This window comes from Sesamum indicum, linkage group LG6, assembly GCF_026168435.1.
Source record: "Sesamum indicum cultivar Baizhima isolate 11 linkage group LG6, ASM2616843v1, whole genome shotgun sequence".
Taxonomy (NCBI): Eukaryota; Viridiplantae; Streptophyta; class Magnoliopsida; order Lamiales; family Pedaliaceae; genus Sesamum; species Sesamum indicum.
In genome coordinates, this window is record NC_142662.1 from 38,467 (window position 1) to 65,141 (window position 26,675).

General features: G+C 41.5%; 1 protein-coding gene across 6 annotated transcripts; it reads left to right on the forward strand.

The window, feature by feature from the left end:
* The first annotated feature begins 189 nt into the window (after positions 1-189).
* Positions 190-25,004, forward strand: LOC105165806 (uncharacterized). Of its 6 annotated transcripts, none has more exons than XM_088881802.1 (9): positions 190-541; positions 2,011-2,729; positions 3,860-3,920; positions 4,014-4,112; positions 4,874-4,968; positions 5,287-5,400; positions 5,499-5,566; positions 7,127-7,237; positions 24,731-25,004. In XM_088881802.1, the coding sequence occupies exons 2-9, from the start codon at positions 2,598-2,600 to the stop codon at positions 24,792-24,794; spliced, it is 744 nt and encodes a 247-aa protein (XP_088737928.1). In that variant the 5' UTR covers positions 190-541; positions 2,011-2,597; the 3' UTR covers positions 24,795-25,004. The 6 variants fall into 6 exon arrangements, with proteins under 6 accessions (XP_088737928.1, XP_088737924.1, XP_088737927.1 ...); XM_088881798.1 differs by lacking the exon at positions 24,731-25,004 and adding an exon at positions 13,270-14,320; XM_088881801.1 differs by lacking the exon at positions 24,731-25,004 and adding an exon at positions 8,584-10,107.
* The last annotated feature ends 1,671 nt before the right edge of the window (positions 25,005-26,675 follow it).

Genomic DNA, 26,675 nt, shown 5'->3' on the forward strand with positions numbered 1-26,675 from the left:
ACGAACTTCATGATGCCTCGATCAATGAGCCAATCTCTGGACATGAACATATCATCAATCCAATCACCTGCCAGCTTGTTGCGGACCCAAAGCGATGTGGGAGTTTCACAAGACAGAATTGTTCATACAACAGAATTAGTCAGTGGTCAACACCCTCCTAGAACCGCGCTTGCTGAAGGCTTCCCACAATGAAAAGGAACTGGTAGACACTCCTGGAAAATCTGTTGAACAGGAAAGTTCAAACCTAGAACCAAAGAAGAAAGTTCATGATGCATGGAAAAATGCTGCGGAAGTGAGACTGTGAGAGACAGGAAGAAGGAAAGAGATGCTGATGTAGAACCAGAAAGACCTGACAAACGCAGTAGGTATCATGAAAAAGAATCTGATGAGGTTGGTATGCATGTCGAAGGACGTACAGAGCGTGAAAGAGAAGTCTTCAATTGTGGGGTTCAGCAGCGAAAGAGGATGCTAGGGCCAAGGGGTAGTCCTCAAATGGGAAACCGGGATTGCGTTTTAGGCCGTCTAGCAATGATCATGAAGGGTATATATATATATTTATTTTTATTGACAAGTTGAATTCTAAATGCATTTTGTATGCGGAGAAAAGAGATGATTATGCCTGTTTTATGCTTATTTATTTGGGCTCCATCTCAGTTTAGCCCATATAGCATCAACTTGCTATAAAAACGAATGACCTCCATTCGTATTCTTAAGGCTGAAAATTTTCTTGTAAGAGGGACATGATGCTTGGGTTACGCCGAAACCATGTTGGGACATACGAGATTATGTATTGGATTCACGTATCGCTTTATGAGTTTAAATGTAAACAATTGGAACATTCATAGTTTACACTAATGCGTCGATGAAGGATTGACGGAAATTTGCTTTTCTTAATGGTTTGGTGCTAAAAATGATTCTTAATTATAGGTAAGAGTTCTTTCAGTTGTAAGGGGTCTGGTGCAGCATGCTATGGGTAAGTGGAGACCTTGATGATAAACGATGGATGATTGGTTTTCCTTGTGCATCTTATCTATATTTTTCCTTTCTTTTAAAAAGGAATTACCCTCACCCCCTTAAATAAGTGTTCTGAAAGCTGAACTAAGGGGGATGAAATTAAACATCTTTTTGTTAAAGTGAAATACTAACCCTGAAAAGGAGTGAGATTGATAGATGAAGGTAGGTCGTCTAGAGAGGTTACGGTTATCTAGGAAAGGAATTCAAAATCAAAAGGTTTGAAGGTGTTTGGTCGACTAAAGGTATTAGGACTAAGTTGAAACTCAGCACATAAGCAAAAAGGGATGGGAAGTTTAGATATTCATAAGTCAAAGGGAAAAAGGTCTAATTTACCATCAATTCTTTTTTCTTCCTCGGAGTAACTGTCCCCCCATTCCCATTCCCATCCCCATCCCCATCCCCATCCCCATCCCCTGCCTTGAGGGGATTCTTGTTTAAATTTAAGCCCTCTAATCGGTAACCAAAATGGTTAAGGTGAAATAAATATCACATCATTTACAATTCTTCTTTATCAAAGTTCAGATGTCCGAATGTAGGAATGAAATTGATGTTGTTCGGCAATTGGTGTATGTTTTTGCTTCTCTTCTGTCATTCTTCCTGTTAAGGGGCTTGCACTTCATGGATGAAGAATTGAAAATTGTGGAAACAAGACCTGGAAACTGATTTTTACACTTTAGATTTCCGCACATCTACCCCTATATGGAGTGAACTAGTTGTCTTTTTTCTTTCAACTTCTAGCTTTACCCTCACATGCACCTGAGATATTGATGGTTAATCCATATAGTTGTGTAAACAATTGAGTCCTTCCATTGGTTGGGCCTAGTAAGTACAATTTCACGATTCATTTTTATCAAATGTTGTTTATATTTTGCTTACTAGTTTCTTAGATGTTTATGTCCTTTGTGAAAAGTTGAATGCTCTGATGTACTGGATATCTTTCCATTATTTGGATTGCAAAGATGTGCCTAACCTTTTTGTGTTTTGACTTTTTTGCAGGACACAAGGTAAGCCCTCGAATTGCTTTGTTAAGCTGGAGGTCTTGATTGGTTTGTGAAGTGGGAAGTTCTTCCCCTTTGTCCTCTATGATGCCTGATCTACACCACTCTGAACTTTATTTTTGCAACATTTTGTTTCTGTGGTATGACTTTCTTGAGTGCAGCTGAAAACTTTGGCTCTATTGCTTAATATGTTTGTTGATTTTGACATTTAACTTCGGAATATGCTCACATGAACATATTTTTGGTGTTCAAAAGATCAATGAAGTAACTTCATCATTGCCTGGATCACTATGATGATAGAAACTTCTAGTTTCCGCCTTGTCCCGACTATTTATAAGTTAATCAATGAGCAGTCTGATCAGAGGTTTACCTGTTCTCATATACCTGCAGTATGTTTAATTTTGGTAATTGTTTGGTGCAGCCATTTTTTTTTTGAAATTAACTATATGATATCGGTGGCCCACTCTTTGTGTTTTAGGCAAATGGTGCCCAGATGAATTCTTTTTTTCCTTTCTACTATGATCATGGTGCTTATTTGCAGGTAAGGCTGATGTATCCTGCGTTGTTTATAAAATTGGTGAATGCATGCAAGAACTCATAAAATTGTGGAAGGACTATGAACTATCGCAAGCTGATAAAGCATGCGAAGGCTCTCAGAATGGCCCTACTTTGGAAATCTGCGTACCAGCTGAACATGTTACTGCTACTAATCGTCAGGTAAGATGATTATATATGAGTTGCTTTTGCTGTTGCTGTTTCAAATTAAAGTTTATATACGGTCCATCTTTCTGTTTGAACTTTTTGCTCTCTCTGCCTGAATTTTGAAAGTGTGCTATAATTATCTGGTTTCTGATATTGCATCTGGATGTTTACATGCCTTAACTTCAGTCTGCTTCTGCTTGAACCAGTCATAATATGCTCATTCATCCACAGCTGATTTTCTTACTTCATATATATGGGTTTTATACTACGACTAAATGAATTCCTTAATTATGTTTTAGAGGCAATATTTGATCTAAACTGAATCTGCTGTCTTGTATTCTGCTTTACCCCAAGGAATTCAGTTTAAATAAGAATTTTGGGAAAACTTAATTCCTGCCGGAAGGATAAAACTCAAGGAGTTTTGGTTTCAAATTTGCTCTCTGCTTCTTATACTTCCACAAGTATACTAGTTTTTGGTAAAGGCGAATATTAATTGAGAAGATCCAATAAGGGGCTCAAGCCCATATGCAAAGGCCAGTATCAAAGGTTGTGTGAATGCTACTCAGAACTTTCTCTCTTGTATGATTTAACATAATTTCACCAAGTCTCTGTGAGCAACTCTATTGTGTAGCACAACTCTTTTAATTACCTAAAAGTTGTGTGCTTCTTGTCCATCCTCCATTATAAGTTTCCTAATTCTGCCTCGTGTTTCAATTTTATTCCCTTGTCCAAGTACTCCTTTTGTAGTCCTCGTCTCATCTGTCTTGGAGATCCAGTGTGAAGGTCTTTTGTTTAGTTGTGCAATTTTGTTAATAGTTCTGATGGTCCCACTCTTGTTATCCTCCCATTGTATGTTAAAGTTTGTTACTCCACTAACCTGCATTACATTAATCCCTTTTTACTTATCTAGATTGTCCTGATAACATATTGTATTAGCAATGTAAGCATAGTTAGTTATGGTGCACCATGGCTCTAGTATACATGTGCGGACTGAATCTGCAACACTTTTTCTTCTTTACTGTATTGACCGATAAGATATTGAGATTTCCTTGAATATTTCCCTTTCTATGTGGATTATTTTTTGACTGCCTGTTTGTTATTCCTCCTGTGTCATTTTTTTGAGTTCTTGAAATGCTCCTTGGCAGGTAAGAGGTGGGCAGCTATGGGGGACAGATGTGTACACAGTTGACTCTGATTTGGTGGCTGGTACCTATAGTGTCAATATTTGTTGCAGTATATATCTGCTGATCCATCTAGAAAAACTTGGAACATTGACTGACATACTGTTGTGCTGTTTAGTTCTTATGCATACAGGCTATTGTCGCCCAACTGCTTCTCCTCCGCCATCTGCTACTAAGGAGTTACGGGCCACAATCAGAGTGTTGCCTCCACAAGATTGTATGTTTGAAAAATATCAGTCTTTAAAGAAGTAATCCATGGTTTTAAACAAATTTTAGCTATTGGTCATAAGGTTGAACGAGTAATCTGATACATGAAAACATAAACCTTTCCCCCCTGGGGTAATATAGGTTTAAATATTGTTAAAAAGTTTCCAAAAGGTTGGTGGTTCATCGTGATGTGGCTCTACCAAAACAAATTAACATCAATAAATAAAGTTTACTGCCTCTGACCATATAAGTAATATGGTATCTGTAAACATATCAAATTTTCAGCTGTATATGATAGAAATAAATTTGTTTAGTTTGGGTTGCCACCTCTCTGCAAGATAAACTTGTTCATGGTGCAGTTTTCCTTGGTTTAGATGACAACTGGACAGGATTTTTCTTGTGGGATACTGTGACAACTTGATCTTTTCTATTTGAAGAAACATGTCTATGGTTTTTCTGTACTCTGATCTGTAGGCATCTCATCATGTAAATTCTGTGGTGAAACTTTTCATATGTTTAAAATGTTTTAGTCAGCAATTGCATCCCATTGGTTTTGTACATTCTTTACGATGATATGTACTTTATTCATTGCAGAACCTATTATTACGCTGCTGTTATGTCTTTACTTTATTATGTGAGTGCATCTTAGTTTGTGAACGCATGAGGAAATTGACTTGTGTTTGATAGTAGTGCGTAAACTTTGTGTATATTCTCTTCTTATGCATGTACATTCTCTGTTATTGTTGACTCTATTTCATTTAAATTCTTAAGGTTACATTTCTACACTGAGGAATAATGTTCGTTCACGTGCTTGGGGAGCTGCCATTGGTTGCAGTTATCGTGTTGAGCGGTGTTGCGTCGTGAAGGTTGGTTAACAATATTTTTCAAGTAATGCCTTATTCTCAATTCAACCCATCCTCCAGTCCCCACCACTGCAGCTATCCTTTTACCAGTCTTATCATCAACTAGAAAGCCTCAGTTAAACGGATTGCTTCTGCTTCCTTGCTTTCTTCACCCCCCCCCGCCCTGGGAGAGAAGTTTCTGTCTGCCTTTTGTCTCACCTATGGTTGGCCTATATCGAATTTTCTTTTTAATATCTTCTACTCTTTGTTAGTTCCTTGAGAAGGAGAAAACTATTGACTGTTGATTTATATGATGCTTGTTGATCTTTGTACGTGTGCCAGAAAGGAGGTGGAATTATTGATCTTGAACCTTGTCTAGCACATTCATCAACCATGGAGCCTACTCTAGCTCCAGTGGCTGTGGAGCGCACAATGACTACAAGGGCTGCAGCTTCGGTATTTTCCTTGTGATGCTGATTATGAATGTTTCACTTTCCTTGCTCATTGTCATTAAGTTTGATTAACATACCCCTCATTTCGCCCCCATTCTCTAGAATGCATTGCGCCAACAAAGGTTTGTGCGTGAAGTGACAATTCAGTTCAATCTCTGTATGGAGCCTTGGTATGTATTCATATATTTTGAGCACACATTTCTTAATCTTTTGCAACTTATTGTTGTTTATAATCCAGTAGTGGCATTATTGCAGCCCTTTAGTTCTTCAAAGGCATGTAGTTCTCCCTTCAACTATTCACAGTTCCATTCAATTCATGTGATCGGTTTTTCACTTCCTAGATACTCTTTTAGTGTCATGGTGCAAAATTGTTTTGAGGAAAGTTACACAAAGAATGCATGATAGAACCATCTTATATTGGTAATGATTTGACTAATGGATTGGCTTTCTGTATCTGTAATACATACTACCAACGCAGTGGAGATTACCTTTCGAATTTGATTTTCATTACTCTTTTTAAGATTTTGCTATGCTGACTTGATTAATTAACATGTGATCTTCATTTGTGAAGTGGTACTTTATTTTTGGTTCTTGATGGTTATACCATTAACCAAATTGTCTTCTTATGAAGCTATTATTTTTATATTTTCCATATTCAAAAATCATCCTAGGGTCAGAATATCTGAATAGGCAAAAAAAGGAAAAAAGTTTAATCAAGTTATTGCAATACTCGTCTTAATATACTAAAAATCCTCTTTATAGTGTGCTTAATAAAATACACCAATATACTAATGTTTATTTGGAGAAGCTGTCTGCTAAGGCTCTCTACTACCATGCGAAATCAGAGGAAAGACACCCAAAAAAGGTCATTTGAATTTCATTATCAATTAAATGCTAATTTAAACATCTGAATCGAGGGTGAGGTTTACTTTATTAATCTATCTTTTTGCAATTAATGACCGTAGAAACTGAAAATAGAAGGATAGGATTTGGATCCTTTCCCGGAACTTGTAATTCAATAGAATCTAAGGTGGGTGATGTATTCTTTAATAAATTCAGTTCATTTTTGTTTATGTTCCTTCAAATTTAAATTTTTCTTACCTTGGTTTTTTATGGGAATCAAACAGAAATTACCAAAAAGTAAAAAAAGAAAGGGTGAAATGGCAAAAAAAGAATCATGCATTTTTAATTTGACGTTTGCTATGAGAAATGCTCATGGTGAATTTTTTGTTGACCGACCTTTTCTGGACCCAGTTTGGTATACTGTATTTGCACTCTGTTCCCTTGCTGTGCACGCACAGCCAAAATTCTAATAGAATTCATGACTTTCTGGGATTTATTATCCTTGAATTTGGTGCAATCCGGTAACTGTGTAACTTTAGTGGTCGTCATTTTTCTTTTTCTACCATTTTCCTTGGGACCGAATGGAGCCTAAAAGTTTATTAGTAATCACTTTTATTAACTGAGGTTTAACGAAAAACGTGTTTCTCATCTTCAAGCATAACTGATATGCTGTTTTTGCTAAGGTGCATGAACTTCCATCAACTAATCACCTCTGGGTATCTTATCTGGAGATATCTTTTATGGTTTTGGAATTTGGGGTTATTTTTCTACGTATTGCTTCTTGTTATGCAATTCAAACTGTCAAACATCACATGGTCCTGTTATTTTGGTACGTTGCTATTTCTTGTTTGATATTTCCCCTTATTCTTGTTTCTGGTTTATTCTAGGCTTAAATACAGCATTAGTGCTGTTGCAGACAAAGGTCTAAAAAAGTCCCTCTTTACATCTGCACGCTTGAAGAAGGGAGAAGTGCTATATGTTGAGACTCATTCCCGTAGGTAACAAAATTGAGTGAATCATGTGATTTTGAGCCCTCGGAAGATTTTCAAGCTATTGGGATTTTGACATCCATTTTTTATACTAGTGTGAGTGGCCCTTGTGTTTTGAAGTCCTAAGCTAAATGCACTTTCTGTTTTGATAGTCTGACATTACCGGGACTGATTTATTTCATGATTTGGATCATCATGTTGATATATGGAGTCAGATCCTTTTAGGTGTGAGCTTTTCTACGAATGGCTTTCACCTAGGATGTCCCAGTAAATAGACTTCAGCTTTGGGTGTAGGCAGTAAGTGTCAAGAAATATCTTGACCTACTTTCTTAAGGTTACTCCTATATTTAGGTGGACGACCTCAGATTTGGTAGTTAACATTTCATCATTATCTCCTACTTCAATAATGTTCAATAAGAGAAGTTAATGCTTGCTTCAAATGATTATTTGCTGCAATAAGAATGAAAAGGGAAGTATAACTTTAAGTTAGATGGTGTTCTTTCCCCTAGTCTGAGTGAAGTATCCTTCTCATTTTTATTTATAATTTTCCTCCTTTCTCTTTCTTATTGCTTCCCCCAATTCTAGTCTACCCAGTTCCATTTTGCAGTTTCTCGCTTTTCTAATTTTTGTTCAACTTAAACCAGATCCTCCAAACTACACACCACAAGCCGATCACCTGAACCTTTGCCCAAATCAATCCCCCGCCTCTTATCAACCTGCAACCATCCCCTCCCCATCTTTAGATTTGGTATGAGGTTGGTGTTGTCTGTGCACATCTGCACCTCCTGCGCTCAAACCAACTTGCAAAGCTCCTATTTGCAAACATCCACCAACCCCATCTCTAGATCTTGTGTGCAGATCATATGTTGATGCTCCATTTTCGTTTTTTAGATTTAAAAATGTTCCTCATGTTCGATTCTTTTTAAGGTTATTTATTACCAAAATATAAGATGCGGGCGGATGTGATGAATGGTTGAAATTTTTTACTGTTGGTTGTTTCAGGAGCTTGACCTGATTCTAAAGTGCTGCACAATGATCCCAAGAATAAAACTTCGTGTAAAAACTGAAACTAGTACTCAACAAATGTTCAAAAAATCGAGGGCTGAAGTTAGTTTCTTGAAGCAAATAAATATTAGACGGGGAATATGATAGTAATAAATATATTAAATCATATATATTTAGACGGGAATATTTATAATAGTTTATATTGAGTAGGATTTTGTTTTCTAGTGTAATTCTATTAGGACAAGCCTATACGGCGAAGCCACAGGCAGGAGTAATCTGCTTCACAAGGTAGCAAAATCAAAGCATGTCTGTTATTAAGCATACTAATCGTGAAATTATTTTTGATGTAGTTCCTGCGATCAATTTGTGCAGATTACTGTACGACGGAGTTCCGTGCGAAAATTTGCCAACAAGTGCAAATTTGAAAGGAGCTGCAAGAACTTCGGTCTCAGCATCTGTAAACACCAAAGTAGGACCATTGTCGCCAGTCAAAATTGCGCTGATTGCTGGAGGTGGCGAGTGTGCCAGGAAGTATTTGTGTGATGTCGTATTTGCGATTTTCGATGCCCGTGATGGTGCAACAACTTTCGCGAACGTTTTCTTCGGAAGGTACTGTGTCGAAATTGAGGTTGCTGGTTGCTGTTTCTGTTTGACCGGCTGAGTTGACTGAACCAAATCAGTCAACCGTGCCTGTTGACCATCGCCGGCTGTCGGAGGAGGCGATTCAGGCGTGTAATCGATGGTCGTTTCAGACCGGATGGATGGATGCGCCAGGACGAAGCAAGTTGACTAGTGTAACTCCGCTAGCAAACGGACGTCAGACGGCGGCGGAACAACGGCTTAAAGGGTGGCGATTGCGCGATGTGGAGAAACTCGAGATCTCTGCATATAGGTGATGAAATTTGATGAGATCTGTCCCAATTGACTCGCAATAAGGAGAGGATTCAAACGCATGTGGTCCGCGATTGTGGGTCACCGTGACGACGGAGAAATCGACGGCGGAGTGTGTGGTCGCGGTGGACGATGGCGGACAACTTCAAATCGACGTAACTTTGCGCCTAGTTGATGAAAATTGGTGAAACTGGTCTCATTAGAACCGCAATTAGTAGGTGAGTCTAACGGTACTAGTCCGCGATCATGGGTCTTTCTGTAGCCGGCGAATCAACGCGATTTGTCCGTTGTAGTCGATCTAAAAGTCCATTTGCGATCGTTGGCCAATCACGAAATTGATTGAGGGGAAATCTTCTACTCAGTGAGGTAAATCTAACGGTGTATGGCTTGGACGGTGAATCGATCTGACGGCGTTGGAATTTTAGAGAGAAGATTCTGGCAATTTTTGGGCAAAAATCACAAACTTTCACGGTTGCCGTGCCGGCTCGTCCGGTGGAGATTCAGGCGATGTGCATCATGGTTGGCCAAAGCTCGACGAGATGAGTTTGACGCTGGTGGCCATGTCTTGAGACGCATCGGTGAGATTTTTTGGCCGGCGGCGCCTCCGCGACGGATGCGGTGACGGGCTGTTTATTAGTGGTGGTGGTGAGGCTGAAAGAGTGGTGGTTTGGTCTTGGTGGGTGGTGGAAGTGCTAGTGTGTGTAAATCTCACATAATGGTAGTGAGAAGTTGAGAGAAATTGGCCAGGTGCATGGTTTTTTGTTTAGGATTTAGGCTTTAGGATTTTTTTTTTAATAAAAGCACCCGAGGGTGGGGGAGGCTTTCTGGGGTCCCCGTCCCATCTTCATTAAAAAAGAACAACAGGCATCATTACAAAATAAAGCAACGAAATACAAAATGATGACTACTATTCCTTTACATTGTAATAAGAAAACAAGTTTTTTGCTACTTCTAATAAAACTGCTCTCCTTTCTTTGTGTCAAGCGGGTTGCGGTTCAGGTGGCATACTAGACCCAAATCTTAATCGGGTGTGGGCTAACCGGACCCAAATCTTAATTGGGTGTGGGCTAATCGGAGCGACATCATCCTCCCCCTCTGATTCATCAGTATATCCTCCCCGTTTGATTCATCAGTATATCCTCCCCATCTGATTCATCAGTATCGTCCCAAGCCTTCAATTGTCCAGCGGCCACTCCAAAATGTGACAAAATTTTGAAGAGTTTAAAGGCCTTCCTAAGTTTGATCCATTTTTTCCTCCTTTGGCCTTCCATTCTCATTTTGTCAACTGACTGCATTTCCATTTTCCCAAGTAAGGAAATATTCATCACAAACAACAGGGTTATCGGAGTCGCAACAAACTTCAGGAATGGATTCATCAATTTCATCACACTTAGCAACATTTTCAATATCATGGTTATCATCGTGTGCCGTGCAATATCATCTTCAACATGCAAATCAATCTCCACTTTCGAACCAGAATTAACATCCGACGTCTCGATTTCAGGGTTTAGAGTTTAGTATTTTTTTTTAAAAAAGGAAGCTTTTTGGGGTCCCCATCCCTTCTTCATTGAGAATAAAGTACAGTACGCATTACAACATAATCAAAAAAACATAGAAATAGGAGTACTACTCCTTTACATTTTGACACGACCTCAACTATTTTGTTTCTTCCATTTTTTCTTGATTCGATTTGTGTTTATCCTTGGACCGCACGAGGTACTCCTCCGTTTCATCACTCGAATTTTTACCTCCGTATTCCTGACCAGGTACTTTTGTATCATGTCCATGAGGAATTGATTTCTCGACAGTCTGGCCGGGGAGGATACAGGATACCTCATGGACAGGATACAGGAGTACCTGGTCTGGAATACGGAGGTGAAAATTCGAGTGATGAAACGGAGGAGTACCTCGTGCAGTCCAAGGATAAACACAAATCGAATCAAGAAAAAATGGAAGAAACAAAATAGTTGAGGTCGTGTCAAAATGTAAAGGAGTAGTACTCCTATTTCTATATTTTGTTGATTATGTTCTAATGCGTACTGTACTTTATTTTCAATGAAGAAGGGAGGGGGACCCCAAAAAGCTTCCTTTTTTAAAAAAAATTCTAAACCCTGAAATTGAGACGTCGGATGTTAATTCTGGTTCGAAAGTGGAGACTGATTTGCATGTTGAAGATGATATCTGCACTGCACGATGATAACCATGATATTGAAAATGTTGCTAAGTGTGATGAATCCATTCCTGAAGTTTGTTGCGACTCTGATAACCCTGTTGTTTGTGATGAGTATTTCCCTACTTGGGGAAATGGAAATGCAGTCAGTTGACAAAATGAGAATGGAAGGCCAAAGGAGGAAAAAATGGATCAAACTTAGGAAGGCCTTTAAACTCTTCAAAATTTTGTCACATTTTGGAGTGGTCGCTGGACAATTGAAGGCTTGGGACGATACTGATGAATCAGAGGGGGACGATGATGTCGCTTCGGTTAGCCCACACTCGATTAAGGTTTGGGATCCCGTACGCCACTTGAATCGCAACTCGCTTGACATAGAGGAAGGAGAGTAGTTCCATCAGAAGTAACAAAAGACTTATTTTCTTGTGACAATGTAAATGAGTAGTACTCATCCTTTTGTATTTCGTAATGCTGCATATTGTTCTTTTTCAATGAAGATGGGACGGGGACCCCAAAAAGCCTCCCCCACCCTCGGGTGCTTTAATTAAAAAAAAAAAATCATGAACCCTAAGCCGAAAATCGTGCACTTGGCCAATTTCTCTCAACTTTTCACTACCATTGTGTGAGATTTACTCACACTAGCACTTCCACCACCCACCAGCACCAAACCACCACTCTTTTAGCCTCACCATCAACAGACAACGCCTCGGTCGCGGCGGCGTCACCGCGCTGCCACCAGTTTTCGATCGGAAAATCTCACCGGCGCGTCTCAGGACACGGCCACCACCATCAGACTCATCTCGTCGAGCTTTGTCCAACCATGGTGCGCGTCACCTGAATCTCCACTGGACGCCGGCACGGCCACCTCGAAGTTTGCGATATTTGCCCAAAAATTGCCGGAATCTTAAAGAGAAGATTCTGGCTTCGTTCGACCGATTCACCAGCTCAGCCATACACCGTTAGATTCGCCTCGTTTAGTAGAAGATTTTCCCTTAATCAATTTCGTGATTGGCTAACGACCGCGATTGGGCTTTTAGATTGACCGCCACGGACAAATCGCATCGATTCGCCGGCCACAGAACGATCGATGATTGCGGACTGGTACTAGTTTCATCAATTATAAACGCAAAGTTACGTCGATTTGAAGTTGTCCACCGTGAACCCACACTCACTGTCACGGCGACCTACGGTCGTGGACTATATGCGTTTGAATCCTCTCCTCATTGCGAGTTGATTGGGACCAGTCTCATCAAATTTCATCACCTATGTGTAGAGATCTTGAGTTTTGCCACACTGCGTGGTCGCCGCCCTTTGCGCCACTGTTCCGCCGCCATCTGACGTACGTTTGCTGGCGGAGCTACACCAGTCGACTCACCTCGTTATGGCGCATCCACCCATCCGGTCTGAAACGGCCATCGGTGACACGCTTCCTCCGGCAGCTGGCGATGGTCAACAGGTGCGGTTGATTGAGTTGACTCGGTCAACTCAGCCGGTCTAACAGAAACAACCAACAACCTCAATTCCGACACTGTACCTTCCGAAGAAAACGTTCGCTGAAGTTGCGCCATCACGGGCATCGAAAATCGCTAATACGGCATCACACAAATACTTCCTGTCAGACTCGCCACCGCCCGCTATCGGCGCAATTTTGACTGGCGACAACGGTCATACTTTGATGTTCACAGATGCTGAATCGAAGTTCTTGCAGTTCCTTTCAAATTCGCACTCGTTGGTAAATTTTCGCACGGAGCTCCGTCGTACAGTAGTTTGTACAAATTGATCGCAGGAATTGGCATCAAAAATAATTTCACGGTTAGCATGCTTAATAACAGACATGCTTTAATTTCGCAATCTTGTGAAGCAGATTACTCCCGCCTGTGGCTTCGCCGTGTTTGGTATATTCAAGGGTAAACGCAATGCGTGTCTTAAAGTGGAGTCTTACATTCACGTCGTCAATTGTTCCGATTTGTGTTAGCTTCGCCGAGCTGCCAACACACCTGTTCTGCAAGGAAGTCCTTTTCACGGTGGTTAGCATGATTGGAATCCATCTGCAGATTGATGGCACCACACTCAATCAATCCAAGCTTTCTAAGGCACAAGCATGTATCGAATTGGACCTTCTCGAGCCACGCCTTGAAGAGTTTAAAATTCAGATTTATGGGGAGACGATTGTGCAACGGATCGAATACGAACAAATCCCACACTACTTCTCTTTGTGCAAACATGTTGGGCATCGAGACTCAGAATGCTATTCGAAAGGCGATGCTCCCAAACCACCTCCCCGGAAGCCGAGCAACCCGGCTGTGAAAGGAAAGAGGGTTGTTGAAGAGGTCGAGCGGGGCAAAGCAGTAGCAAAGGAAACTGGTGAGAGCTCAAAGATGATGGACCAGCCAGAACAGCTTCAGCCTGCAAAGGACACTAGGTACCATACTCAACACAGAATTGATTCTTTGGCTAGCGTGGAGGAAAATATTGTTTCTGTTGATGTCGCTAACACTACCTGTGGGGATGGAAAAATGGGTGAGCAGAATTCGAAAAATAAAATAGATGAAGGAAATTGGATACATGTGGGTATTGCTACCATGCTTCTCCAACAGAATTCAGATGAGGGGAGAGTTTGGTTAGTAATGCCATGCCATTGAAGATCTACGACCCGACTTGCTTGACCAATCGCAACCCTGCCGACACAGACTCGACAAAGCAGTTGTTACAGGAGCTGGTCTCCCTGGCCAGACTGCCCAGAAATCAATTCCTCGTGGACAGGATACCGGAATACCTAATCAAGAATACAAAGGTGAAAATTTGAGTGATAAACCAGAGGAGTATCTTGTGCGATTCAAGGATAAAGACAAATTGAATCAAGAAAAAAATGGAAGAATAAAAATAGTTGAGGTCGTGTCAAAATGTAAAGGAGTAGTACTCCTATTTCTATGTTTTGTTGATTTTGTTGTATTGCGTAACTTTATATTCAATGAAGAAGGGATGGGGACCCCGAAAAGCTTCTCCCACCTTCGGGTGTTTATTTTTTTAAAAAAAAAATCATAAACCCCAAACCCCCCAAACCCTAAACCGAAACCCCAAACCTCAAAAACCTAAAACCCTAAACCCTCTCTCTCTACGATCTCAGCCTGATCATTTTGGCGCCGTCTGTGGGAACGTCAGGTGACGTTTGTTTTTCATTATCAGGTTATTAGTGATTAGGAGCTGGAGGTGAAGAACGACCTGGGGTGCGATCTATGATCTCAGCTTGATCATTTTGGCGCCGTCTGTGGGAACGTCAGGTGACGGATAGACGTTCTAAGGAACATATACCGGAAATGGAGACTCCGACAGAAAACCGAGAACCAATTACACACTTGTCAAGCCGAGAAATGGAAACTCCAGTAACTGACCGAGAATTAACTGTACACTTGACACGGCGAGAACTGCAACAAATGATGGAAGAAGCGGGGAGAAATGCCCTTGTAGCATACGAGAGGAGAACGGCGACTCCGCTTGAAAGAGAAGTAGCGGGAAAAAGGTTGTTCCAGGAAGGAGTCGAAGGGCGAGATAACGAGGGAATGAGTAAACGGGGAGCGAATAAGAAAGGCCCTCCGCCTTCCGAGGTCGGGTCCAGCAGTAGGGCTCTAAGTCGTCCAAGGGGACCAGCTATATCTCGAGTTGAGGTAGACAACGTTAGTAAGCAGATAGCTTTGTTGGGAAAGCAAATTGATGAACTCAAGAAGCGGGGGGAAATAGTAGCACACAATCGTAATTCACCGTTCGCTAACCAGATACTCATAGAAATGTTTAATTCAACGTTAGGATGCCAGATCTCCCAAAGTACGCTGGAACACGAGATCCTCAAGAACATCTAGCCGCCTTCGATATGGTAATGAATCTATATGGGCAGTCAAGTTCCATAGTTGCAAAATTGTTTGTTACCACGTTGATAGGGAAGGCTCAAGAGTGGTTTACGAATTTGCCCCCAGGCAGTATAGAGTCGTACGAGCAATTGGTACAAAAATTCGCATTTCACTTTGCAAGTAAGAGAAAATAAAAAAGATCGGCTACGCACTTATTTACTATTCGGCAGGGGGAGAATGAAAGTTTGAAAAGCTTTATGGGACGTTTTAATAACGAAACGTTGGAGGTGCAGAATCTTAGGATAGATATGATGACTAGTATCCTTATCCACGGGTTGAAGAAAGGGGTTTTTGCATCTGCTTTAGCAAGGGACCCGCCGATAGATACAGAGCAGTTGATGGCGATGGCACAGAAATACATTGACGAAGAGGAGATGAACGCTATGAAAGATGAGGAATGGAGAGTTACATCAGAACGAGCGAGAGATGGAAGGTTCGGTAGAGATCGTGATGTGCGACCTAAAAGGGAGAAAAAAAAGGAACCACTTTACCAGTCGAAATACAGTAAGTATACCCCTTTAAATATGACAAGGGCTAAAGCTCTCATGTTGGTGGAAAAAGATACTGTATTGATATGGCCGAAGCACACAAGGATTACTCTAGCTAAAAGGTATTCGAATAAATACTGTCGTTCCACCGAGAAAAAGGACATGATACCGAGGAGTGCTACTAGTTGAAAGATGAGATAGAGCGGTTGGTCCGACAGGGGTACTTCAGGAGACAGAATCCTCATAATTTTGTAGAGAGGAGACGTGATCGAAGAGGTAGGTCGAGAAGCAGGGAGCGCAGGCCAAATTGGGTAACTGAAAGAGAGAACCAGACGGTGGGAGAAAATGCGCCTGTGAAAGGCATCATCCATACTATAGCCGGAGGATCCGAAAGATGGTCGAGAAGAGCTAGGAGGAGATTCGAGAGAGAGAGTAGGTTGGAGCGACGTGAGCAAGGGGTAAATATGACAGGCAACCCCGAGATCGTGTTCGGAGATCGAGATGCAGGTACAAGGATAGTGACAGATAATGATTCGATGGTGATAAGGATGGATATAGCAAATTTCACAGTCCACAAGGTTTTGATAGACAATGGGAGTTCGGCAGATATAATTTTCAAAGAAATGCTGAATAAGATGGGGCTTGATAATGTAATGATGGAACCAGCAAGTACTCCGTTGGTCGGGTTTGGTGGAGGCGAGGTGGCATCGCTGGGGACGGTGAATTTACCCGCTTCCCTCGGAGAAGAGCCAAAGCGTAAAACGTTAATGGTAAAATTTTTAGTTGTTGATATGCCTTTTGCGTATAACGTTATCCTGGGGAGACCCGGGCTTAATTCTTTCAGGGCGGTAGTGTCAACATACCACCTTAAGATGAAGTTCCCTACTCAGTCCGGGATAGGGGAGGTTGTGTGCGACCAGATTGAAGCTAAGAGGTGCTACAACTTGTCCTTGGGAAAGGGTGAGAAGACGGAAAAGAGGAAACTTCATGAAGCAAAGAAAGAAGAGTGGCAAATATTGAAGGCGGGGAGGTTAGAACCCCTTGGACACAAAGAGGTGGAGTTAATACAGGGAGATCCGTCAAAGACCACCAAGATAGGGCCCAACCTGGGGCAATTCGAGGGCGTCATGATTGCTTTTTTAAGAAGTAATGTTGATATGTTCGCATGGGACCCGTCAAATTTACGGGGTATCAACCCGGAGGTGATAGTGCACAGGTTGAATGTTGATCCTTCCATGCGATCGGTTCAACAGAAAAAGCGAACCTTTGGAGGTGAGAAAAATACTATCATTGAAGGAGAGGTAAATAAGTTACTGAGAGCTGGTTATGTGTCCGAGGTTCAATACACGGATTGGTTAGCTAATGTGGTGTTGGTACCGAAGCTGGGTGGTAAATGGAGAATGTGCACAGATTTCACAGATCTCAATAAGGCGTGGCCAAAAGATCCCTATCCATTGCCTAGGATTGATGTCTTAGTAGATTCAACGGCTGGGTATAAAAAAATTTCTCTATGATGGATGCGTATCAAGGGTATCATCAAATTTATATGGCAACGGAAGATCGAATAAAGACCTCTTTTGTGACTGATCGTGGTATTTTTTGTTATAATGTTATGCCTTTTGGATTGAAAAATGCAGGGGCAACGTACCAGAGGCTGGTGAACAAGATGTTTGCGCAGCAAATCGGGAAGACTATGGAGGTGTATGTGGATGACATGCTGGTTAAGAGTCATAAGCCCGACGAACACCTGGAGCATTTGAAGATAACTTTTGCGATCATGAGGGAACATGGGATGAAACTCAATCCCAATAAATGTACATTCGGCGTTGCTGGAGGAAAATTTCTAGGCTACATGGTCAGCGAGAGGGGAATAGAAGCAAACCCCGAGAAGATAGAGGCCATATTGAACCTGAAATCACCCACGTCCATCAAAGAGGTCTAGAAATTGACAGGTAGGATCGCATCTCTTAATCGCTTTATTTCTAGATCTGCAGATCGCAATTTACATTTCTTTAAAATATTGAGAAAAGTCAAAGGATTTGACTGGACCGATGAATGCGAGTGAGCCTTCCAGGAATTAAAAAGCTACTTGAGGTCGCCACCTCTTTTGGCCAATCCCAGAGAAGGGGATATATTGTATCTCTATCTAGCTATTTCGAATAATGCGGTTAGCTCGGTATTGGTAAAAGAAAAGGGAAAGATTCAGAACCCTGTATATTATGTGAGTAAAATGTTACAAGGTGCGGAGACTAGATATGCTGAGATCGAAAAATTGGCGCTAGCTGTGGTCGTGACTGCTAGGAAGTTGAGGCCGTATTTCCAGTCGCATCAAATAGTGGTAAGGACGAATCATCTCCTCAGAAATATCCTCACGCGACCAGAGGCGTCAGGTAGAATGATAAAGTGGGCGGTCGAACTGGGGGAGTTCGACATCACTTATCAGAGTCGAACAGCAGAGAAAGCCCAAATTTTAGCTGATTTTATGATAGAAATCCGGCGCCCCAGAGGATCCAGGAACATGGATGTTGCATGTGGATGGATCCTCTAATGCCTACAATGGAGGAGCAGGGATACTGATAGAGGGGCCTGGAGATATCGAAATTGAGGTCACTGTACGATTATCTTTCCCTACAACAAATAATGAAGCCGAGTATGAGGCTTTGGTCCTAGGGTTGGAGTTTGCATTTGAAGCGGGAGCGCAAGTCCTGGAAGTCTACACAGATTCGCAGGTGGTCGCTATGCAAATTGAAGGGATGTATGAAACTAGGAAAAAGTCTATGACGGAATATTTGAGGAAAACAAAGGAACGGATGCAGAAATTCTCTAAATGCACTATCCAGCAAATTCCAAGGAGTGAAAATGAAAGAGCCGATGCCTTATCGAAGCTGGGGGCTACATTGGTGGGGATAAAGGACAGAAAAATCACAGTGATGATAAAGGAACGATCAGCGATCTCAGGAGGGACGGAAACTAACATGGTAACCTTAAAATGCCTGTGGATCGAAGAAATTACAGCATACCTCAAAGAAGGGGTCTTACCTACTGACCCCGGGCATGCTCGACGCATAAAGTTCAAAGCTCCGAGGTTCGCGTTAGTAGGGACGCAGTTGTATAAAAGGACAGTAGAAGGACCTCTCCTCAAATGTTTAGACGATCCACAGGCTAGGTATGTTTTGCAAGAAGTTCATGAAGGTAGTTGTGGGAACCATTCTGGAGCCAGATCGTTGGCTCAAAAAATAGCCAGACAGGGGTATTTCTGGCCAACATTGATGAGGGATTGCAAGGAATTCGTACGAAGGTGTGAGAAATGCCAGAAGTTTGCTTCACAAATTCACACGCATGCAGTCCCAATGACTCCTGTTTCAATTACATGCCCATTCGATCAATGGGGTATAGATATACTGGGACCGTTCCCTCCTGCTCGAGCCCAAAAGAAGTTTGTGATAGTAGCAGTGGAGTACTTTTCTAAATGGGTGGAGGCAGAAGCCGTCTCGAAAATCACTGAAAGGGAAGCTATAAACTTCATATGAAAAAACATAGTATGCAGGTTCGGAATACCCAGGGTATTGATATCTGATAATGGGACACAGTTCCAGGGTAGACAGATAACTGCATGGCTTCAGGAATTAAAGATATGGCAGAACTTCACGGCAGTGGGACATCCCCAATCGAATGGTCAAACAGAGGTAACGAACAGAACTATATTGCAGCATCTGAAGGCCAGGTTGAGTTCGAAGAAAGAGTGGAGCGACGAGCTCCCAGGAGTATTATGGGCATATAGAACAACTCCTAGAACTTCAACAGGTGAAACCCCCTTTTCTTTAGTTTATGGTTCTGAAGCTTAAATTCCTGCAGAAATAGGAGAAGAATCACAGAGGATCGGGAGCTTTGACCTCGCGAGGAACAAAGAACAGCGAACATTCGACCTGGACATGGTAGAAGAAAAAAGGGATGCAGCACGGGTGAAGATGTTGCACCACAAAAGCCTAATGTTGAGAGGTCATAACAAGAATGTCAAACCCAGATCGTTGCAGGTGGGGGACCTGGTATTAAGAAAGGTCGAGGTGTCAAAACATGTTGGGAAGCTCGACCCCAATTGGGAAGGACCTTTCAAAGTCATCGAGATCGTGGGGAAAGGGACATACAAGTTACAAGATGCTCAAGGCAAGGAGTTACCACGACCGTGGAACATACAGAATCTTAAAAGATTTTATGTTTAGAATCTCCTCCCGCGATCAATGCCTGAGAAAGGCTAACTATTTGAAAGATAGCTATGGTCGAATAGAATGACCTTAGAAAAAAGTTAATCTGGGAAAGATTACGGATGTCTAGTCTGAAAAAGACCGATGTAAATAGTAACCTGTAAAAGGTTAAGTTATGGCCTGAAAAAGGCCAATAAAGTTCTCCTTTTTCTTTATCTGTGAAAGATCATTTAAACTTTAAAGAATAGCTCTATCTCGATTTTACACAAGCAGACGAGCAGATTATATTAAAAATGTGAGATTGCATCTGCGAAAGATCAGTTATCACTACCATAAACAATAAGTCCGAAAGAAAAGCTGATAAATGAAAGATTAAGTTACATATTCTCAATTTCGTCTAAAAGAACAGAAAATTCATCATTGTCAGTGGCTGGGGTATCGTCCTCCTCAGGCAGAGGCTGGAGATTAGCGTCAAGACAAGGGTTGAGGCGAGAGATGTCAAAGTTAGGAGCAACCCATGTAGGAGCGAAGTTTGGGATTTGCAACGATCAAAGCCCTGCATTAGATAGTCAGCGGCCTTAACTTCGACGGCAGAGTCAAAGGTTGGGGTCTTTAGAAAATCCCGAACACCTTGAAGGCGAATCCCTCGGACTTGCTGTGCGAACTCCTCTGATCTTAAAAAGGTCTCGCGACCTTCTAGAACGCCTGCAATCTTTCCCGCCGCATGACCCGCCTCAAAACCTCTTTTCTCTCCTTCAGCAGCTGCTTTAGAAGCTTCGGAGGCTACTTGTGCTTCAAGCTCCTTGATTCGGGCCTCCTGTATCGACCTCGATCTTGACCACTCTTCTTCCTTAGCGAAAAAAGCGGTAAGTTGGGTCCTCAAATCGCGGATCGTACGATCAGCTGTTAGTTGATTGTGGCGGAAGCCAGCACACTTCAGACTAAGACCTCGAACAAAGTTGGCCGCCTGAGCAGAAATAGTTAGTCAGAAAAGTATAGGCAGGAAAAAACGAATAAAAGATGAAATACCTGGACAAGAGAATGAGCACAATGTTCCTCCATCCGAGTGAAGGAAGTCTGCAGAAGAGCTGATTGATCGCGAGGAAGACAGCTGGCATCATACAGCTCCCAAGAGTCTTGATTTGAACAAGTTCGGAACACAGAGCTTTGAGGAGAAATCTGCCAGTCCGGAATCCATTTATCTCCCTCCATATGGGCCACGGGGTGATCGGGACCTCGGAGGTCTAATCGGGCATTCCTCCAACATTCCGTAATGCCTCGTAGAACATCCATACTTCTCATGGTTTCTGACCCGGTCCCGTCGGAAGGTAATCCTCCCTCACCAGATTGGGACTGAGTTCCCATTAGATTGGGTCGAAGGGGTGATTTGCCACGAGATTTCCTCTTCCATGAGGATTCATCAAAATCCCCATCATCAAAGGTACGATCTTGTAACCTCCAGCTATGAGATCGAACGGTAGGTTGGTTAGGGGGAAGGAGGCCCCGTGATTGAGTTTCCTCGCTACCTACCTCGATGGGAACAGGGCATGGAGGCACATCAGCATCGGGTGTCGAGGAGGCAGCTGGAACAGGTTGAGAAGAGGATGCGAGCTGTGTAGCAGCTCGAGCTTGAGCTTGAGCCTGGAACTGGGCCCGAAGATGTTTGTTAATGCAGGCTTGGCTCACCATGGAAACTGCAGGAATAATAAGGGTCCCGTTAAACGTTGTAAGAGAAAAGAAAAAGAGGGAATAGGAAATTGGATCACCTAAAGTACCCTCCACCTGGAGGGGAGCGGGAGTTAGATGGGCGAGCCAGAGTATCTCTTCGACTAAAATCTTCTTGGGATTATACCGGTAGGTGGTAATGCTGCTTATCTGATCCCCATCTAAACCCTCACCTTCGACAAGAGGCGTAGGCTTATCTACCTTCCAGTCAAGGGAGAAGGGCCATTCGCGACCAGGAGGGGGTTTGACAAAAATAAATTTGGATTTCCAAGGACCAACATTGGAAGTAAGGGGGTCAAGAAACCTACATTCTTTCCGGGAGGTTAAGTAGAAAAAACCGTTATCTCCAGACTGTACTGAGGTCGTGAAGGAATACAGCGACCAAAAGTTTTCAAAGTTGGGCTCAAACCTATGTACACGCATGATAATGACAAAAAGGATAATGTGACGAATAGAGTTAGGGGATAATTGCATAGGGCATAAATTCAAACGACGTAGGATCAGTGCTACGCAAGGGGGTAAGGGAAAGCGTAATCCCGCCTCAAAATGTTGCAGGGAGAAGGAACAGAAGCCGGGGGGAGGCTGGTGCATACGGTCAGAGGATCGAGGAATCACTATTTCATAGCTAGAAGGAATGAAGAATTTTTCCTTTATTTTCTGAATTTGTAATCTCACGGTGCTAACTATTTCGGTCTAGGGAGTAGGCTGCAAGGGTGGGTGAGAACCCTCAGGAGCAAGAACCACATTTAAGTCAGAACTATTAGTTCGATTACGAGCGCGGAGTCTACACCTAGGAGGAACTAAATCTCTAAGAAGCATATTGGAAGGAGCGGATGAAGAAATATCAGCAGAATTAGAACCTATATTAGAAGTGTTAGAGGAAGACATGGTACCTGAAGCTAAACAGGAGGATGAGGAGTTGAAGGAGGTCAGCCAGCTAGATGAAGGAAAGCACCCGAAGATAGAACGCTTCATAGCAGCAACTCTCGAGTAAAATGTGGAACCAAGGGAGTAATTTGAAATGGTCTCAAAATTATGAGGATTCTGTCTCCTGAAGTACCCCTGTCGGACCAATCGCTCTATCTCATCTTTCAACTAGTAGCACTCCTCGGTATCATGTCCTTTTTCTCGGTGGAACCGATAGTATTTGTTCGAATACCTTTTAGCTGGAGTAATCCTTGTGTGCTTCGGCCATATCAATACATTATCTTTTTCCACCAACATGAGAGCTTTAGCCCTTGTCATATTTAAAGGGGTATACTTATTGTATTTCGACTGGTAAGGTGGTTCCTTTTCTTTCTCCCTTTTAGGTCGCACATCATGATCTCTACCGAACCTTCCATCTCTCGCTCGTTCTGATGTAACTCTCCATTCCTCATCTTTCATAGCGTTCATCTCCTCTTCGTCAATGTATTTCTGTGCCATCGCCATCAACTGCTCTGTATCTATCGGCGGGTCCCTTGCTAAAGCAGATGCAAAAACCCCTTTCTTCAACCCATGGATAAGGATACTAGTCATCATATCTATCCTAAGATCCTGCACCTCCAACGTTTCATTATTAAAACGTCCCATAAAGCTTTTCAAACTTTCATTCTCCCCCTGCTGAATAGTAAATAAGTGCGTAGCCGATCTTTTTTGTTTTCTCTTACTTGCAAAGTGAAATGCGAATTTTTGTACCAATTGCTCGTACGACTCTATACTACCTGGGGGCAAATTCGTAAACCACTCTTGAGCCTTTCCTGTCAACGTGGTAACAAATAATTTGGCAACTATGGAACTTGACTGCCCATATAGATTCATTACCATATCGAAGGCGGCTAGATGTTCTTGAGGATCTCGTGTTCCATTGTACTTTGGGAGATCTGGCATCCTAAAACTCGGATTAACCATTTCTATGAGTATCTGGTTAGCGAACGGTGAATTACGATTGTGTGCTACTATTTCCCCCCGCTTCTTGAGTTCATCAATTTGCTTTCCCAACAAAGCTATCTGCTTACTAACGTCGTCTACCTCAGCTCGAGATATAGCTGGTCCCCTTGGACGACTTAGAGCCCTACTGCTGGACCCAACCTCGGAAGGCGGAGGGCCTTTCTTATTCGCTCCTCGTTTACTCATTCCCTCGTTATCTCGCCCTTCGACTCCTTCCTGGAACAACCTTTTTCCCGCTACTTCTCTTTCAAGCGGAGTCGCCGTTCTCCTCTCGTATGCTACAAGGGCATTTCTCCCCGCTTCTTCCATCATTTGTTGCAGTTCTCGCCGTGTCAAGTGTACAGTTAATTCTCGGTCAGTTACCAGAGTTTCCATTTCTCGGCGTGACAAGTGTGTAATTGGTTCTCGGTCTTCTGCCGGAGTCTCCATTTCCGGTGTATGTTCCTTAGAACGTCTATCCGTCACCTGACGTTCCCACAGACGGCGCCAAAATGATCAGGCTGAGATCGTAGATCGCACCCCAGGTCGTTCTTCACCTCCAGCTCCTGATCACTAATAACCTGATAATGAAAAACAAACGTCACCTAGCCGGGGATGGTCCCGGCGAAGATGCTCCGACGCTCAAGTCAGTGTTAAGAATCATTTTGAAAATATTTTCCCCCCTCAATTTTATGAAGTAATTCCAAAAAAGACTAACCCCTTTACCTCTCTTTTTTCTTCTCTTTATACTGATCATCTCCCTAAGCTGACGTGTCTCCTCCACGATCTTTATGCCTGCTCCCACGACTGCTCGTCAAGCCCTCATGGCCCGCTCTTTAAGGCCTTAATACTGCCCTTAATTATCTAATAAGTTAAACAAAGTTAATACTTGGTCAAACCCTTTTCTCTGCCTTAGATTATTTCTATCCCTCGTTCGGAGGGTATATCAGTCTTTTTCTGACTCCCCTCATCAACACCCCATTTTTTTTGTTATCTTGGCGGCACATCGGTTCATGTTTGTTCTTTTGGCCCCCCAAATTTCTTAGCTCAAAATCAAGTTTTTGTTGGTTTCAATTAATTGAAGTGTTTCAACCCTTTTCAATTGTTCAAATTTGCCCAATGTTCTGTTGTCTCTCTTCGATGATGAACTTTATTTCCCAAGAGCATGTATCCTTCCATGGTGTCTGGTTGATGTTTTTTAGGAACAGATTTTTTGGTGGCAAAACGGGTGTGGCAAAAATGGAGAAGAAGGAAAATGCAGGAAACAGATGAAAAAGAGAAGGAAAAAAGAGGAACGAACGGCAAAAGAGAAAAGAAAAAGGGGAAAGAAGAAAAAAAAAAAGAAGAAGAAAAATATGAAGAGATGGAAAGCAAAAGAAAGAAAGTAAGAAGATAATTTGAGGATTTGGCTGACATCTCGTTTTTGCCTTGAATTTTTCAGATTCTGTCCAATTTTCAGTTTGTTCTTTTGTGTAATATTGTCGTGGGCTTCCTTCATACAAAAATAATTTTAATCAACTTAGTAAATTATAATATTTTTGTAATTAAAATTATTATTTAATATGACATATATAAATTTTATGTTATATTTTAATATATATTTGTATTACGTTATACATTTTTCAAATTGAGAAGTAATTCACTTATGCTTTATTATTATTTATAAATTTATGTCAAAATTTAGTAATTCCTATGAATTAATCTAAAAATCATATTAATAATAATAAGGGAAAAAGATTAATTTGGTCCAATAAGTTTCTCCGCGTTCAATTTTAGTCCATTATGTTTAAGCATTTTCAATTAAGTCCAGTAACTTGTATAATCGCTTAAATTAGGATCACAGACGGGTTTTTGAATAATTTTTGGACATTTTTACACCTATGCAGATTTAAAAGAGCTATTTTAGTCTATTTACACTAAAATTTCAATTTTTCATCCATGCTCGACAAAATGGTATCAGAGCTTAGATTTATTGAAAAAATATATGATTATATTATATTTTGATATTATTTATCCACTAACGGAGGAGACTCTTTAAGAGAAAATGGAACCGAACAAAAGTTCAAGTTACTCTGAAAATAGAGAATATTTCCAGATGTTGGAAATACAAAGAAGAGAATTTCTCATGGAAATTCTTGACAAGTGTTACAATGGTCCCAAGAGGATTGATCCAAAACTTCTCACGCAAGAAGAAGAACAAGAGTGGCTGAGAAATTTTGAGGTTCGACAAGTACTACCAAGAAATGCAGTGAGACATCTATACTACATTGAAGTCCATGGTAGAATCCCAGCCAGGAGAAGCGAAATGGATAAATTCCTACATAATTTTAGTTCTAAAAATTATAATTGATTGGAAGGAACTCCAGTTGGATACATCAAAGATCTCTCAAGATCTGAGGGAGATCCAAAAGACGGTTCAAGAGTATGGACATAGGTTAATCCATATACCTGTGAAAGTAGAATCTTTGTAGCACCCCCTTCGCTACAAGGGCTATATCTACCCTAAATGTCATACTTATAGTAATCCCTGTGTTTATATATAAATGCACATAATCATCTAATTAATATGCATACATAATCACAACGTCATAACGACATAGTCAACCCACAACATCACATATATACAAATCAAACACCACAGGTGATCCACCACAGTTGATCTCTACGCATATGTTATCTTTATACAAATAAAATAAGATTTGTACTCCAGCTGACAAAGAGGAGAAAACAGCATACTGGCCCAACGTGTCTGAGTATAGTACATAGACCTATTCTTCAACAGTCAGACACCTCAAAGTCTACTCCTGAAAGAAAATGTCAACAGAGGGATGAGCATGCCACTAAGTAAATAACCAACCCTATCTATATATGCATCTCAAACACAGCCCAAATAAGATAAACAAGCAGCACGCATGGAATACAATCAATTTAATTGCAACATAATCAGCTTTATTATACCATATGACTATTTCATAATAAGACAATCAACCAAACTCCAATTTTATTTTCCTAGTTTGCCTATCAGAAGGTGATATCGTGTTTTTCCCGTCAACTCAATCTCACCGTTATATAAATTTAAGTGAATCCCCTTGACAGCCGGCTCATCAATCTCATTTCGCATCATAGCTCTTTTCAATTCGCATCATAGCTCTT